The sequence below is a fragment of the Falco naumanni genome, chromosome 1, assembly GCF_017639655.2.
Source record: "Falco naumanni isolate bFalNau1 chromosome 1, bFalNau1.pat, whole genome shotgun sequence".
NCBI classification, from domain to species: domain Eukaryota; kingdom Metazoa; phylum Chordata; class Aves; order Falconiformes; family Falconidae; genus Falco; species Falco naumanni.
The window spans coordinates 23924599-23942358 of record NC_054054.1 but is presented as its reverse complement, the minus strand read 5'-3'; the positions used below and the strand labels follow the sequence as shown (position 1 = coordinate 23942358).

The following is a 17760-nucleotide window of genomic DNA, read 5'->3' as shown; positions in this document are numbered from 1 at the left end:
TCCAGAGCAGGTTCCTACCATCAGGGAAGCTTTTTCTCCCCACTATTTTTAACAATAACTTTGTCTCCTTCTATCCAAGTGCATCCCCTCTAGGGACTGACCTGGAAGGAACACCGTGTCTTCTGCCAAAGTACGTTGAAACCCAGTCACCACCCTGGTCCCCCCCAGGAGCTTCTCCCTGCCTTGCTGGCTCTTCACACCCCAGCAGGCGCTGCTGGGATGGGCTGCAAGCGCCGCTCCGTTGAGGGTTAACGAGTGCTGTGCAATGAGTTACACCAGCACTGCTGGAGTGGGTAACAGCCCCAGGGGCAGCCAGTTGGAGCAATTTCAAAGCCTGTTCCCGCTGAAGGGAAGGGACTAGTTGTCCTAATAATAAAATCCCACATGGCAGCGCCTGGTAAAAAATCCAGGAGTTAAGCTGCATTAGAAGAATGACAGCTTTATGGGAGAGGAAAACTGGGGGAGGGAGCACAAAGCCCCGAGCTGTTTGAACAATGCTCACCCAGACTAAACACCTTTCCACATTCCTGCTCGATGCCTGAAGCACGAAGTGGACTCCTTACTCATCTTCTCATACTCTCTTTGCAGACTTCTTGGCTGCTGCAAATTACTGAAAGAAAAACTGTACTCGAGGGCATTAGCTGTTGAGGGATTTAAATCTACTTCCCAACTCAGTGTTTCAGTAAATTGGCTCTTTTAAGATCTCTTTAAAAAAAAAAAAAAAAAAAACTTCCATGGCTTGTAATGAAAGTATTATCAATATTTATTAATATTTAAAGGAAAGCTTAATGGATGATGTCGCCTGCATTCTACCAAACTAAGTCATATTGAAATGCAAGTGCACAGGCTGAGAACACATTCTTCTGTTCAGATTTCCTAAGCTATATTGTTTACCCAACAGTGCTGGTGACGAGCTTAGACACACATGCAGATGAGACTGCGGATTTGACGAGCAGGGAATGTAACTGAGCAAATATGCCAAGAGATAAGGCCACCTACAGCCTGACTTCACAACTCAAGGCCAGGGATTTCAGGTTGTTCAGTCACTTGTAAGGGTGCCAAACAGCCCGAGCACAGCACATCTGACTTGCTTCCGCAGCAGACTGTCCCGCAGGGACAGAAGAGCAGCAGATCCCAGATGCTGATTTTTAACTTTCCTTTTTTAAAAAAGCACCAGTTTCTATGGTATAACAGCCCTAAAAACAAATGGGCGCATATATACATTCTCTGTTCAGTAGAGCAGGAGGGGACAGCTTATCACTTTGATGGCCTGCACCCATGCTCCTTACCTCTCTCCTTCACATCTGTCTGACTGGTATCCTGGTATCAGGAAGCTCTTAAGTCTGTCAGACTGGATATAGAGCAGGTTAGTAGTGAACTACTCCCCCAAAAAGCAATCTCCTCAAGCTGTATCTTCTTCCCCACCCCCTCTTTTTTTTAATAATTTTTTCATTTCCCTGCACTAGCACACTTGCCAGGCCCAGACCTGTCCTCACGTTTGTTTCCTTTAGTTAGTTCACTGCTAGCAGGTGCCCACCGCAATTCTAGGTGGTACAAATGAGATCAAATGCAGTTAAAACACCAGAGAAATCACAAGGTGAGTAGGGACCGTCCCTGACATTACTGTCGGAGGGCGCTGGGCCCGTTTCTAACGGCAAGCTAGCAGGCAGTTCCTTTAGCCTTATGAGTCCGTTTAGGTTAAGGCGGAGTGTTTTCTTTTCATCTAAAGCATAACCTCTACGCAGCTTCTTTTTCTCATTGCTTGAAGGAAGGAACAGGGACTGCGCTGAGGCAAATTCAACATTCAAACCAGTTTAAGAGCACGCACGTAGCTGAAGAGGAAGGGCGCTTCTCTGGGGCTAGTATACGTTTAAACTAATGAGCTGCATTAATGATGGCAATGGGCAGAACAGAGGAAAGAGGGAAAATAAGTCTCAGCAGGTCCAAGCACTCAGTCAGTTCCCAGAGAACTGTGTGTTCTCATTCAAGCAATGGCTATTTTCACCAGGTGAAAAAAGACTACGGAAGGGATCTACCTCCTGACGTTCCTGGCGGCAGAGCATGCTGCCAGTACGGCCACCTGAAACTGAGCTCCTGGAGCAGTGCAGGTACCATCCTGCACATGTTTGAGAAAGGAAGCGGGTGTGAGGGCAGAGGGGGGAAGTTGGCGTTTCCGTACAGCCATGCTGCTAGGACTGTACACAGAAATAGCTGAATGGGTGGTATGAATCTATTTCAATGTATGTTTCTGCAAATATTTACCTTTACTGCAGCTAAAAACCTGTCCAAAAGGCTGATGGCCAGGGCGAGCGTTTCTGGATAAAGGTGGAACTGGTATTTGAGCTTGGCCAGCCACTGAATGACCTCATCCCTCTGCTTTGGAGAAATGGCTACATCCTGTTGGAGAGAAAAACAAACTTTTCTTATACACAGGCTGAGGGAGTCAGAAAAGACCAAACATTTTACCTCCACAGGAGTTACTCAGCATGGAAACAAAGCCTCCTTTGGAAGGGGGGGAGGTGATGGCCTCGAGCCAGCCTGAATCACCCCTTTGTTCTTGCTGTTACTTACCCTATCCCAAGTAATTTTCCCTGGAAAAGACAGCTTTCCTTACAGCAACCTCAACCATCACTCAGAGATTTCACTCTGCGTTGGGGAAGAGAGGAAGGATGTCTTGTCGTTTCTCAAGTACTGACAGGGTATTCTCTAACTTAGCTCTGAGTGATTTGGGTTTTTTAACCTCCTTAGAACCATGGCAGATGCAAAGACATGCCCACCTTGAACAAAGCCAGACATGCTGTGGGAGCTGGGCACATGCACAGCTCCTGACGAACAGAAGAGGGGAGGGACCGAGCTGGTGTTTTAAGAGGAAAAGTTTATTTTTCCTTCAAATCACAGGGATTATTTTTAGCTCAGTGTATGCTAAAAAAAGAAAATTCCAAACAGCTTACAGAAGACCTTTAGCAGTACAGTTAACTGCACCGTGGTAAAGCAGGTAAATTTTCACCTAAAAAACAGTTTGGGTTTGGTTTGTTGTGGGGTGGGTGTATGTAAATATATTTTTGGCCCAAGTCACTGCCATTGATCTGTTTGGACAGCAGCTGAATTTCAACCACACGTACAGATCGCTCACTGACATCAAATCTTTCTTGCTGCCCTTCTTCAGAAATATTTACAGCTTTTCTAGAGCCTTTCAATTCAGCCAAGTAAATGTCTGGTCTCACTTCAACAGGGATTATTCAAGATGATTAGCAAGGATCTGTCCAGAAGTGAAACCAAACAAATTTCTTCCACTGTGCTCAGGGTCCTTGTGCTCATTTGGCTACTGCTGAGATGGTTTAAGAGAATGAAACCAAATGAAATGCTGGCTGACCAGCTTCTGTGGAAGAGAAAGCCGAGGGCTTGCTGCTGGGCTGGGCTGGAGCTGTCCTCCCAGCAGTTAACACAGTAGGGGGAAAGGAGCAGGATTTTAGAAAATAAACCCACCCACTACTGATGCAAAATCAATCCTTCAGGCTGCATCTATCACAAAAGTACCTACTGTGCATCTTGCGTAGACAGTAATGTGCTTGGTAACAGGTCTGCTGACTCTCCTGCCTTGGAGTCAAGAACACGTGTGACAGCAGAGTGTTTAAGGCAGAACTGTCGTTACACCAGGGCCTCCACAAGGACACCAGCTTTGCACCTTTCACTGTCACTTGCAGTATGCCATCTTTACTCCAGGCTGACCCTCCTTACTGGTGCTGAGCTCCACGTTCAGCACCGAGTGGAACAGAACGGGTGGGGAAGGTGGTGGGGCTCGAGTGCCCTGGGCTGAGTTCTGGGCTCTGCGGCAGCGGGCACAGAGCTGGTTACGGCTGCTCAGACACGTGTCTTGCCAAAATGCAGCCACCTGATTCCCTTCGAAAAACGACGACGGTGACAGCGCTACGGCAGCAGGGATCTAGTCTAAAGACACAGGGTTGTGCAATCTCAAAGCTGTTTCTTTCAGCTGTACTAGCTGGGCTAATGAAGCGATACTACCTCTGCCTGCCTGCAAAACGTGCCTTCAGTGCGGAATCAGGTGCTCCCCTGAGGAGAACAAAGTCCTGCCTTGTTTTCTCTCCTTTAGCCCTGACGGTGCAACAGCGTCAGCAGGACTGTGTCTGATCCAGGTGGGCCTCTGGTCTCAGCTGGGGCCTCTGGATGCCACCTGACTACAGCATGGCCTTTTAAAAAGCACCTACCGTTTTTCAGGAGAGAAGAGAAAATTAATTTCCTTAATTCCAAGAAACGATGTTTCTTTCTAAAATGCTTACTGCAATTTAAGGGTGAAATCCGAGCCCCACCAGGGGCAGGACACCTGCTGTCTGCAACACGTTGCACTCGTTCCAGAAATGCCTAGTTCGATGCACCCTGGGACTGTAATGAATGCACCACAGAGCAGTAAGGAGTTCATGAAATACTCTGCTAAAAACGTCTTTTGGACAGCGGGATAGGGACCTAAAATGTATCTGGGGAGTTAAAAAAAAAGGGCAACACAATGTTAAATACTAGCTGTCCTCACAGAGCGTGCTTCTGTAGCAAAGGGAGGCCTGCACAGCTGCACCTAAAACAGGCAGAAAAGGGAGGAGCGATAGTGAAAAGATGAAGTTCCTTATTGCTTTACTCGTTGCACCTGGTTTTAAATGGAGGGAGACAAAACTACAAAAGAGCTTATAACCACAGTCAGGTCTGGACAATATTGTGGACTTTAAAGATTTCAAGCAGCTTAAAGGATTATTTTGGAAATGCAGTATCTGGGTGAATCCAGTGGGTAAGCTCTGTGTGTACCTGCTAAAAGCCATCCTGAAACCATGCCATCAAACAAAATAAACCCGACTTAAAAAACCTGCCTCTGACTCTCAAATCACTGAACTGGTCCCGCCACAGCAGCTTCACTGGTGAAGGCAGCAGGAATGGGCTTGGGCCCTTGGCCAACAAGAGGGGAGCTGCATCCCCTGGGTGCTGTATCAACAGGACAGCAGCCTCCGTCCCCCCTGCACTCCCTCCTGAGACACAGGGTCTGCTCTAGAGGGGGCAAAACCAGCACCTGTGGCACTCCTTGCTGGGGAGGCAGGGCCCTGCCTCAGCAGCACCGGGGGAATCTCTCCCATCCCCTTCCATTCCTGGCAAATCCCACTCGTGCTGGACCCCAGCAGAAGCAGGCACTGGCTTCAACAGGCTCCTGGCGCGTCTGTCCTGGCTCCGTGCCTTTCTCCCTGTGCCGGCCAAAGCAAAAGGTTAGGCCTCCTCCTAAAAACAGCACGGGTGGGAAGGGAAAGACTGTCTTTCCACGCTGCCTCTCAGTGTCCAGTCCTTGTGAGATCTGTCCTTGTACCTTCTCACCCTTCATGGGCAGTGCGAGGCCGTATTTCAAGACTCGGGAGTTAACTTTAAACGGCAAGGCCGTAATGTAAAGAATAGCAATCACACATTCAGCCCCAGCAACAACTTTCCATGTGAAAAAGAAATGGTGTTTAATCTAAACCACTGAAAACCAACCGTTTGTCTAAGCAAGATAAAAAATTAAAACAAACCAAAACCAGTCCCTGCACAGAGCACCATGTTCCTTTAACGTGAAGAACAACTGCAAAGTGAACTCACACCCAGGTACATGTGCAACAGAAGTAAGGCTTCAGAATAAAATCTGGCTTCGTAAGAACCATCTGGGAAAGCAAGAAAAGGAGGGACATCTCCAGCTCTCTTCTGCAGTAACATCAATCCTACAAAAAGCCTGTCTGCTCCAGCCTCTAACTGCAAATAAAGGAGCACAAGGGCAGGGGGGAGAACTCCCTTGCACAGAAAGACCAGGCACATTTAAACCTCCCCCCAGCAGCACTAGGAAAGGTCGTTAAGGCCCCGTTTACGAGACAGGCAGAAGGAATGAGAACGGCTCCCACCGCACCACAAATCCTGCTGCTACTTCCAAGCAGGGCCAGGAGCATCCTGCACAAATCTATCGGTCTTTATCCCTCTCCCTCGAAGGCGTACTTGTGTCAGCCTAGTAACACAAATAAGAAATGCAGCACTGTAAGATTAATTAAACAGTGAGGTCACTGTTCCTTAGTTACATAAAATTAGAAGGAAAAAAAAAGAGATGCTACGGTGACTGAAAGCAAGGAAGTCCCTTTGGGCTGGAAAGCACAAGTTGCTCTTTGGTGTGGAGGTGGTTTCCCACAGACGTACAGGTCTGTGTGTGGCCAGCTGTTCTGTCGCCACAAACCCACCGTTGCAGAACTTAACCCCCGGGGTGGAAGAGCACACTAGCCTAGCATGATAATTAGGGAAAATTAACCCCAGCACAGCAATGGCAGACTCTGTTTTCACGCAGCAGCAGCAGGTTGCTCCAAGACAGACCTAACAACCGAAGGACAATCCATCTCCTCTGGCTGGCACTCTGTCCTCTCCTTTTCTTTTTGGAGGAGAGGCCAGATCAGAGCAAGCCCTGACCTACAGATCTGGTTGCCCAGCCCAGCACCAAAGGTTAGCAGACGTGCACATGACTCCAGCCATTAAAAAAAAAGACCTGACAGCACTCCCCGCTCTTCAACCACAACCACCACTGGGATCAGGCGCCTGACTGAGCTGCAGCCCCACTCACCATGTGCCACTGCAGGTGCCCAGGACCCCCAGCTGCTGGGGGCAGGCGGGGGGGTGTGTGTGATTGCGTTACCTGCCCCCCCTCCTGCACCAGCCAACACAGACCGAGCCCGTGCAGGTGCCCGAGAGCTTTTCTCTGGCCTGGTGCCCGTGCAGATATTTGCAAGAGGCGCCGCTTGGCTCACCCGCAGCAGGAAGCTGGCGGGCAGCTACACGAAGCATGAGGGATTTCAGAACGGGTTTGCTGTGCAGGAACACCCCATGCAGCACAGGCAGGGCTCTTGCAAAAGCGCTTGACAAGAGTTCTACTGAGACTGAAAAGACACGGCGCTGCGGCTGCGATGCCTTAGGAGTAACTTGTACAAACTGCCCTGCACACGTACAGCCGTTTGCTCACAGCTCTTCGTCTACCTTGTGCCTGGGACCGACAGCCACATGTAACATGGCAGGCTGAATGCTCCTGCAGAGCACGAGACCAACCACTGCTCCCTTCCTCCCTCTCCATCCCACTTAGTCCTGCTTGGCACCTCCATAAAGTAAGAGGTTTCCACAGCTCTTTCCCCTGTCTTCCACCTGAAGAGCACACAAATAGCTCCAGCCAGCCAGAGGCCGGTGGGAGCAATGGACAGAGTGGAGCACACAGCGAGCCCTGCTGCTATCAGCTCAAAAAGCGATACCCAAGGAACGCAACAGCCCCATCAGATGTGCAAGTCATCAAAGCTATTCCATACTCACGTGTGAGCAACAGACCTGCATCTTCTTTTCCAAGCAGAAGGCATGATGCTAAGTCCCACCTTTTCAGAGCACAACACACTGGGTTTGTTTCAGCACAGACACAAAGAAGCCACCTTGCACGAACTACAGAGCTAACAGAATGCATTTGGGACACATATGGGAAGTGGAGGGAGGTCAGCTTCTCTCTCGTTCTTGCGTAACACAGGTGTACATCACGTTGACCTGCTTCCTGCCATTATTTGCTTGATTCGTTATCAAGAAGTATCCTCTCCGTCACTTACTCTATCGATGAACATGCTGTGAACAATTCAAGTACTTCAAATCACACAACATGAGGCCAGTTCACATGCCGGGACTGCGTTGCTCGACTGTACCGAGTAACAGCCACGCTGCACTCACCGCTTCTGTCTTTTTACCGCTCCAAAGTGAGCAACCGCGGAGGTCAGTAATTGAGCCCAAGGGAAGGAATACAGCACCCCGTACAAAACACACGGCCCTGAGGCCTCCAGCATCTGCGACGGTTAATGTCTTTATTTGCCCGATTCCCAAATCAGTGCCCCACACACCGTTTCTTAAGAGTCCCGTCAGAAAGGTGGCCACGAGGCCTTGGCGATGGCGAGAGGCACACAGAGCTGTTGTTCTGCTTCCCATTTACTGACAGCCATATCACCTTGTCACCATCCCCAACCCAGGAACCCTGCCACAGGGCTCACTACATGCTTGCTGCATGGGACGGGAGGGCCGGAGGCTGTGACTCAGGCTCCAGAGTGCAAGCACAGTGCAAATCACCTACAAGGATACCTAGAGACTTTTGGAAAATGCAGTCCAAAAAAGCCTATTATCTGTGAACTCAAACATGACTCCATTTTATTGCTGCCTAATCTAGGAAAAGCACCTTACCTGGTAATTTTTTCTCTTTAATATCTGCTGTCCCAGACAGAGGTATTTTGCTCTTTCCCCTATTTGTTTCTGCCTAGTCCCGCCATAGGCTCCTTGGGGAGCAGGCAGGTGACCTTTATCAGGACTGGGAGGTGTCTGAAAAGGGCAGCTGTAAACACTGCAGCCAAATCAGTCCCTCCTTGGGTCTCAGGATTGCTCCTTTTAGGCCAGAGCAACCCCCAGCTGACACCCACTGGGTTGCTTCTCGTTTGGACCAGCTGGGGATTAGAGGTGCTCTCTGGATACCGCTCATGAGTGGCATTGTGGAGGGTTTGCCTGCAGTTTAGTGGCACAGCAAAGAGCTCAAGCAGCATGACCTCTGCCATCTGCACAATACCATGCACAAACACCGGGGAGAGAGATTACTGCTCAGCAAAGCAGAAGAGCTGGATGCATTAACCTCACAATGTTGTACAAAATTGGTAAGTCAGCCTCCAATTTACTTGCAGCATAAAACAGAAGGTTGAAAGAACAACCCAAGGACATGTGGTGAGACAGTGGAAAAACTGGAAGTAAACTGAGGTCTCCTGATTCTTCAAGAGGTACAGAGAACAAATGCGAAGACAGAAAGAAAAAGCCAGAGCAAGCAAGAAAGGAGCAATGATATAAGTGACACCCTGTTTCTGTCAAAAATTAAAGATCTTGGCTTACACATCTCTCTGCTGCAAGGTTACCTGGCAACATGCAAATCTCAACCTTTGACCCGTCTTTACTGCTTGATTTCTCAAGCCCTAATCACATGAAAACTTCTGAATGTCACCTGCATATTGTATAACTCCGGAGGGGGGGGCGGGGGGGAGGAGGAGAAAGCCACCAAATACATTCAGAAGCACCAGGAGTGCTCCAGACTCGGCCCACCTGGGTTTCTAGGCTGAAAAGCCCTTGTGAGGTCTGGCTTTGATACACCGCAAATACCCGGAGCCAGTGGCCTACATTTAAAGCAGGGAAAGTAGAAGAAATATACATGCCAGTAGGAAATGGGAGTCTCCAGGCAAAAAGTAAAAACAAAACAGAAAAAACACATACATTAAATTACCAGGACCGAAATCCCCCACAGTGTCTGCATCCTGTAGTGAAAATGCAGTGTCTTTCTGTACCAGTTTCTTTCTTCCTTTCAAAGACCTCAGCTCTGATACATATTTAGAAACTGAATTTGTTCCGGTTTTAAACATTAGAACCGAAAATGTCTCCTAAAAAGTCAAACCTGAAAGTTTACTCCTGAAAAATTACCTCCAATCTCATCATTAGGTTTTGGAGGACATGTTCACATGTCCTCATTTGCAAACCAGATGACTTCATTAAAACCCTTTCTGTAGTCGATCTACCTTTGTAACACAGAATGGAAAGTTACACAGGCTTCAGGTTGCCAGATCTGATACACAGGAGGATGCAGATTTCCTGACTGTCATGGGAAATAAACAACAGTTTCATACAAGTGAGGTTTTAGGCTACTGCAGCTGTTTTCAGAAGAAGGCAGAAGGTGTCAGGGAATATGTCCTTCTTCCAGACATTACAGAAAACAGGGTAATTCACACTGAACGTCCGTGACTGCAACACTGCCAAAACGAACGCTGCAGAAGTGGAGGAACATGTGACGGTTTGAAGTTGGGTGTCACAAACCGTAGGAACAGTGAGAAAGACGTGACTACTGACAGGGTTTTCAGCTGCACCATGGCACTGCAAGTCAGGATTTCCCCAGAGCAGACAGCTGTGTTTATGTTCTCTATTATATCTGACCTTTGTGCCTTTTACACATACACACAGAGAAGTCCATCCAATTTAATGATTATTTACTGCTAGAAAACATTTAGTATTATGGCATTCTAGCTGATAAAGTCTGAAATGACACATAGGAAAATATAAAGAAAAAGGTTAAAAATACAACAGAGTTTTGGGAGTGGAAATTCCAGGAGCAGAAACCCCAGGGGACAAGCACAGAGGGCCAGGAAACACTCCCAAGCACGGACCTCAGCAGTATTGTCCAAGTGCAGGGAGGAGGGTGGGGAGAGATCCTTCATCATCATGACATAATTGCACACTGAAAGGACAAACTTGGTATTTGTCCAGGCCAGACCCGAAACTCTGCTATTAAGCACAAACCTTACACTGGCTTTAGCCATCAGTCTGTTTCCACACTTGATCCTACTCTGACTTTTCACAGCAGGCAACCGAGCGGCCTCCCCGCTTTCCTGTTGGGCAGACTGCCAAAGGTCCCGCTAACTCCTCTGAGTATTTGCCACTGAGGACAATGCTTCACGAGGTGCTGCAAACCTCAACCGCAGTGAACGTTATGACCCCCTCAAGGTCCCTGGCAGCAGGACAACTGCTCTCCACCACAGACAGGGCCGAGGTCAGTCCTGCTGCTGTAGCGACAACTCAAACGCGGCACAGGTGGGGAACCTCATCTTCAAAGGGCACCACCACCACAATCCTGCAAGGGAGGGATCGCTAGAAAGCCTGTCTAATGCAGGTGGCAGTTTCTGAGCCACCAAAATCAACTTTACCAAGGCAAAAATGCAAGTGCTTTGTCCCTGTGAAATCTTCACACAAGAATCTGGTTTGGTTACACTCTCTGAGTCCCCAGCCTATCTTGTTATATCGTAACCTTATCTCCCTATATTATAATCACTTAATCACTAACCCCCGGAATACTGCCAGCATGGAACAACGGGCTGGTTTACCATAAACCAGGGTCTTAAACTGGACATGCCCAAAGACAGTCAGAGCTACAGTATACTCAGCACCTCTGTCAACCAGGTCACTTATTTGCAAACAGAAATGTGGATTAACAAAATAGGGAACCCGTTAAAAAACTATTTGCTCCTACACAAACCCAGCAGTTTCTTGTTCACTGACAGAAAAAAAAACCACTGTGCTGATTAACTTTGACAACAGCTGACATACTTGCACGAACATTTTGTGTGAATCAAGAACAGCAAGGAAGGGTCCGAGCGCATCAGTGTGGTTATTTCTGCCCAACCCAGTGACAAAGTAACAGAAACTCTGTGACAACAGTCCTCACATTTCACGTTTTGTTTTAAACAAAGGTTTGTGGAGTTCACAGGCATTTCTGAATGCAAATGCTAGACAGATGGCTCCTCCGCCAGGAGCACAAACACAGTTCAGGCTGGGTAAGGCCGTGAGCGACCTGGACCAACCTCCCAGCTGTCCCCGTCGCAAAGCCTGAGCAGTAGGTTGGACTATGGGACCCCCTGTGGTCCCTTCCACCCTGAATTTCCCTCCAGTCCTGTGAGAACATTCCTCAGTGGAAGAGGCGAGTGCCTGGCTTGGCTTCCCTTGACATGAGCTTGCACCCTGCTCCATAAATAGTTCTGTTAGAGTCTGTGGGGTCCTTCCTGAAGCAGGCAGTGCCTGACCGAGTCGGATCCTCATCTTGGCTTCGGCTGATACAGCTACAGCCTACTCCGCTGACGTAGGATGATGTACCGTAAGGAAGAATCCGGCTCAGAATGGGAGAAGGTGGCAAGGTCAGGCTTTCACTGTGAATATGCTGTTTCAGGGGGAGGCCTGAGCTAAGCTAGTGCTAATGGTTTGAGTCAGAAGGCGTCCTTTCGTGTGGAGAGCCAGCATTTCAGCGCTGCTATTAGTGAATTTGATCACTATGAAGATGAAGCTGCTTTTAAGAACTGTTGCAGAGTTGGTACCCCCAAGAAATGTGTGTTAATTACCCACACAATTTGTAAAATGATTTTAATTATGACAATGTACGTACATGCTTTCACAAGCAACGGCAGAGCTCTAACACTGTATGCTGTTCAGCACGTTCTGTACCCCTGATTGTGGCTAGGTCCCTCAAATAAAAAAGTAATCACTTACTTCACAACCTAATTTCCCAGGTCTCAAGCAAAAGGTAACTTCTCATGCAACAGCATCAGTCGTTCACATAAAAATACACCAGAGGATAGCCTCATGCCTTTACCAAGATGAATGATGTGAAGAAGAGACATTACCTGATTGGGCTGAATTTTCGGCACATGTGCTTTCCACATTTGAGCTTCCCTAGAGATTGCCGTCTCCAGAAGGAGAGACAACCTCTGGCTCTCCAGGGGTCCTGAAAACTTCATGGTAACCCTTGGATCCACCTGCCACCCAGCTGGATACAGCTACCTGTAAAAGCAAAGACAGCCTGGTGAAACACTGAGCTGTGCCCGTCCGGTAAACTGAGCAAAAGCAAGCACACAAAGGTGACTAAGGCTGCAAGAAACGGACCAGGCTCATCTGTAACAGACAGTGACTGGGTACTTGGCAAGCCTACCAAGGAAACCCAAACCAGTCGGCTCAGATTCAGATGAAGCAGGGCCAAAATCATCCACAGGTCTCCAACACCTACATGGGCTGGAGAGTCCTGCCGCTTTGAAGTTTTCTGCTTCTCCGTTATGTGGGCAATCAGGGCAAGACTTCAGCAGCACTAAAAAGTAGGGGTGTTTTATGAAAAGTACTTGAGAAGAGGGAGGAGCAGTACAGCAAATATAAAGGGGATTTCAGTGAGTCAGTTGCCCTGGCCCAAATCTTGCTGCAGTTAAAACCAGTCTACCTGTGACTTCAAGGGAAGTTAAAACTGACATTCAAATATTTTTCAAAAATTCCAGCCTTGGAGCCTGGTTGGTGCCAGCCTTAGCCCAGTACTCTCAGCAGCAACAGGAAGTTCTGTGCAAAACAGAGGAACATTTGTTTGATAACTTAAATGATTTACAAGCTGAAGCCTGACAAAAAGGTCAATGTTCTCCCTCTCTGCACAGTATGGTCTGTAGCTTCTCACACAAGCTGCGACCCATTTCATGTGCAATGCAAATGTACCAGGGAGTTCAGGAAGGTTCCTCTCAGGTCTGAACACTCTGAACATACATTAGATCCACAAAACATTAGGGCACATCTCTAATTTTAGATAGGAAATGCATTCTAAAGGCGGAAAAAAGCGGCAAACCCAGTGGCGGCCTTTGCAAAGCAAGAACTGACTACAAGCCAGGTACGTGGCCTGCAAGGCCCACAGTATTCAGAAACACCTGCTTCCACTGGCAGAAGGGACAATAAAAAAGCAAGCCATTTAAAGTAAAGCACTTTTCTATACACAAAACAGAAAAAAGGGGGTTCTCCTGGCCCTAGCGCAGTCTCACTCAGCAGTTACGATGTGGCAAGAAACTTGTAAATTTGAAATTACAAAGTGGAGGCAGGATTTTTTTAATTTTTTTTTTAAAAGACAACCTGCTTTCAAATGGAGAAAATGATCTGATTGAAAAGGTTGCTCACATTGTTCCAATACTGCCCACCATTACTCTGGCCGCAAACTTCTTGAGAGTATTAAATCACTTAGGCAAAACAATTCAGCCCTGAAGGGTAAATCCATGGGAAAGTTATTTGAACTTTCAATTCCTTCTGTGAGCTCTTGTGAAATATGCAACAAACAGGTGGATACTGGCCAAACGCTAACCAGGCTATTTTATACAGACCAGTTTGTTAATACAAGAGTTTATGCTGTATTTACAGGAAATAAGGCAACACATTGAATCAGAAAAAACAAACAAAGTTCAGAGTTACAACAATCAGTTTATTATAAAATTTAACAACAGCAGCTCTGAACAAATGAAGATTCAGAGTGTTTTCACAGAGGTAAGAGAAACTGTCAAACAAGTGTTTTTCTTTACCAATCCACAGAAGGGGCGCGATACACACAGAACCTGCGTGAGGCATAAAACCGCACTCAAGTCCCACTTACAGCCAAGCAGGTTTTAAGTGGCAAATAAACGTCAAGCTTCTCGGTCCTGAACAGAAACCCCTTTTATATCAGTTTTTTACTGAACAAATGCTTCTCCATGAACAAAGGAGAGGCTGTACTGGCTTGGCATACCCCTACACAAGGTTTCCAGCCCGTCGCTGTAAAGACCCAAGGTGAGTGGGGCCATATACTGGTTTTCCAGCTGGAGGGGACACCATGGGTCCCGGATTCCTGAACGGGGCTCAGAATCTCTCCCCATTAGCCCCCAAAGGGCTAACTGAGTATCACTGTGGACTGAAGAATCCCTGTTAAAAGTTCCTCACTTGACCAGAGGGATAGTCTGCCTGCGAAGAGGTGAAACTACCTTCCTCTAAACAGAACCGTGGCCTGAACCGCAGGGTATTTACGTGCGTTTCTTTTTTAAGCCTCGGAGTGATTCTGATGAGACTCCTACCGCTGTAAATGGGGCTGCTGGTGAAGCTGAAGGGGAAACCGGGATACCCATCCACAGCCTCCCTCAGGGGCGTCATTAGCATCTCATTAGCCTCTCATCAGACAATACACTCGGGCGCGGCCGGTTCCCAAAGGCTGCATCACCCACCGTTTCCAGAGCCATCAGCGCCTCCAAATGAGGTGTAAAGCCCTGGGAAATGAGGATAGCGGTGATGAGGGCTGCACCCCTGCGCTGATGGAAAAAAGCAGCTTAAATCGCAGGCGCAGGTGAGAGATTTTGTCCCCTCTGGCATGGGGGGTGGGGCGGCGGGCATCCAGCAAACAGGGATTGAGATTGGGGAGCGCAGCCTTCCCACCTTGCAACTCGAGAGCCCCAGAAAAGGGATTTCTCCAGGTCTGTGCAGAGCAAAAGATGGGTGACTTTTTAAAAAAATTATTTATTTATTATTTAACTGAGCCCGCAGATTGTCAGCTGCTATGTACCAGATAACGCTAACTGGGTAACATCCCACAGGGTATGGGGTACAGTCCCTCAGGCCACATTTGGAGAAGACAGCCATTAAATGTGTGCTCATGAGCACTTGGAGTTGCACAAGGTGAAATGGAGAAAAACGGTGACGTCAGGACCAGACCCAAAGCTCAGGACCCGCGCTGAGCACCAAGAGCCAGGACACAGCAAGCTCCTCATTGCACGCTTGTCAATAAAAACAATCAGCAGCTATATTTAGCCCAACCGCGTCTCCTAATATGAAATATTGACAGTCCTTTCTTGGGTTTGCAGGAAAGAGAGAGTAATTAGCCACCCCCCAAATCACCGGAGAAAACATTAAAAATTTCAGGCCCAAGCAAGCATCCTCATGCACCATTTTTTTGGTCTGTTGTGACTGACAAAACATCCCCACAGCATTTACAACAAAAGTGGGTTTCACAGGCCTCTGGGCCCAGAAAAGATCTTTTCCTTACCCTGATCCCTTTTTTAGGCTGTCCCTGTGCTGCCTGGACTGGTCAGCGGCCCCAGCTCAGGGGGTGACCCTCGAGCACCCCTAAATACCAACGGCCCTGCAAGGGGTGTTTTTAGTGAGCAGTGATGGTGACTCTTCTTGAGTCACCAAGGGGGAAAAAAGAGAGGGGAAAATAACCTTTCCCTCCTGAACTCGGGAGGCAATTCAATGAGGACTGAGGCCCAATAACCTTTATAAGGAAAAAAAGAAAAGGAATGACGCGCTTGAAAGTTTCCGTTGGAGCAACAGTGGTGCGCAGGCTTTTCCAGCACCGAGAGCATGCCGGGCAGCTTGCCAAGCACCCCGAGGGCTGAAACGAGTTTGCATCTAGGATTTACATAGCTCTTATTCAGATAAATGTACACCATTTTGAAAAAATGCCAGCATGCTCTACATGTATGCAGGGCTTCACAAAACACAAGGGAGCCACTGCAGAGTGAGCACTGCTCAGTGCTTGGAGAAGACAAGGAACGGGACCGCCAGCACAACTTCCCAAAATCCAGCGCATGGAAGTCGGGTGAAGAACACAGAGGGACTGGACTCCTCTCCGCTCAGACCGAGATGAGAAAACCTGAGCAGAAAGGCAACGTCGAGGCTCCCATCAGCAGTAAAGATACTTGTCAATGCAGCAGGCACCTCTGCAGAGCACAGCAGTGCCAACGAGGGCTGAGCCTGCCCTGACAGCACGGATTTGCTCCAGCCGAAAACTCACATGCAGTTTTTCTGCAACTGAGCCCAAGAGACCCACGGCTGAAGGAACTGCCAAAGCTGTGACGGTCACCATAAACTAACTCACCCTGGCTTTTTCCTTCTGTTTCCCCAATTTAAAATTAAACTTTGGCTCCAGGGTGGTGGTTAGGTTTGTTTATTTCCACGGTCACTTGGGGAGTTTTTAAAACACTGTTCAAACAGTTCACAAAGTTTCATCTTCACTGGAAGGTCAGCTAGCTACACTGAAACTTCTTAAAGAACAGCTGGAAAACTAGTAAAGTAAGGCAAGGCAATGCATTGGCTTTGTTCTGACATCTCCTGTGAGCAAGGTCACAAGCTGCAGTCTCAATCTTGCTCTGAAATTAGAGGCAAAACTTTGGTGTGAGGTTTTCACTTGTATGAGGCATTAAAAATCACCTGCTTATCCATTAAAAATGCCCTGACTTGGTCCAAGAAATGTAACCCATCTCCTAAAGATCTCTCTTTTTGATCCAAGTTTATAAACGACTTAAGGAGGTACTTTGAGTTTCCCTAGAGAAGTTTTGGGCTGCTAAGTGCTGCAGGCTACGGTTTTGTGTTTGCAGTAATTGGGGCAGGTCACTACATAGCCAGAAACACTTTTTGGTTTGGGGCGTGTTTGTGCATCGGTGTAGGATGCAAAATAGTTGAGCTTGGGGGGGTGGTGGTGTAAAAAAAAATAGTAATCTGTTTCCCTGACAAAAAAAAAAGTGCCTCCTGCAGACAAAAGATGCAAGATCGTATTCTCCACTGGCAGAACAACCTCATAACAGTTTCTGATTTTCCCCTGCCTCCAGTTGCAATTAAGCTGTGCCAATACAACTCCACTGTAAATAGCATCACTGAAATCATTCAGGGCAGTAATAAAAACGTCTCTTGTTTTGGTTGTGGGTTGTTTTGGGGGTTTGTTTCTTTTTGGTTTGTTTTTTCATTTTAATATAGATCATTTCAAGAACAATTAACAAGATTTCTAGGACTAGAGACAGCCTTAAAACCACCATCTTTATTTTGTGCATAAATCCAGGTGGATATTCTGAACAAGAGAGGTAATTCCAACAGAGCTTAACCACCACATGCACTTCTGCAGACCTTGTAAGTATTTTCAGCACCCTGCAGCCAAATCTGCTTCAGCTTTAACAAGCATTAATACAATTTTACAGATGACCTGAAAACAGATTCTTCTGGGTGGGGGAGGAAGGGGAAGCAGAAGGAAGAGAGGAAGGAGACTGAATTCCTCCGAGCTCCAGCCAGCCATCTGTGATTTCAAATGATCAAAATGTAGTTTGCACTGCTAGAAGAAATCGTCTAACTGCAAGCTGTGATGAGAAATTTCAAAGCTGTGGGCGGGGGGTGGGTGGGATGGATGTTAATTTTAGTATCTGGGGCTTTCTCTTTGCTTAACTCTTTCCTCCCCCCATGTCAGTAAAGCAGCCTAGAAATTTATGGCAGAAGAAGTAAATACCTACAGTGTTAATTACATCTCAGAAGAAAAAAGCAGCAGGCATAGGCTGCTTTTACAATTTTACATTATTTTTGTGCCACATAACA

At 47.5% G+C, this 17760-nt stretch overlaps 1 protein-coding gene across 2 annotated transcripts in view; it reads right to left on the bottom strand.

The window, feature by feature from the left end:
• The window catches only part of CCNI (cyclin I), a 35428-nt gene that overhangs the window by 5283 nt on the left and 12385 nt on the right, over window positions 1-17760 (bottom strand). Inside the window, exons 2-3 of one of the 2 annotated variants that reach the window (XM_040585855.1) lie at window positions 12267-12423; window positions 2263-2397 (exon numbers count right to left, since the gene is read on the bottom strand). In XM_040585855.1, the coding sequence (XP_040441789.1) occupies window positions 2263-2397; window positions 12267-12380 (249 nt within the window). In that variant the 5' untranslated portion in view covers window positions 12381-12423. The remainder of the gene's footprint in view (window positions 1-2262; window positions 2398-12266; window positions 12424-17760) is intronic. The other variant, XM_040585861.1, reaches the window with a different exon arrangement.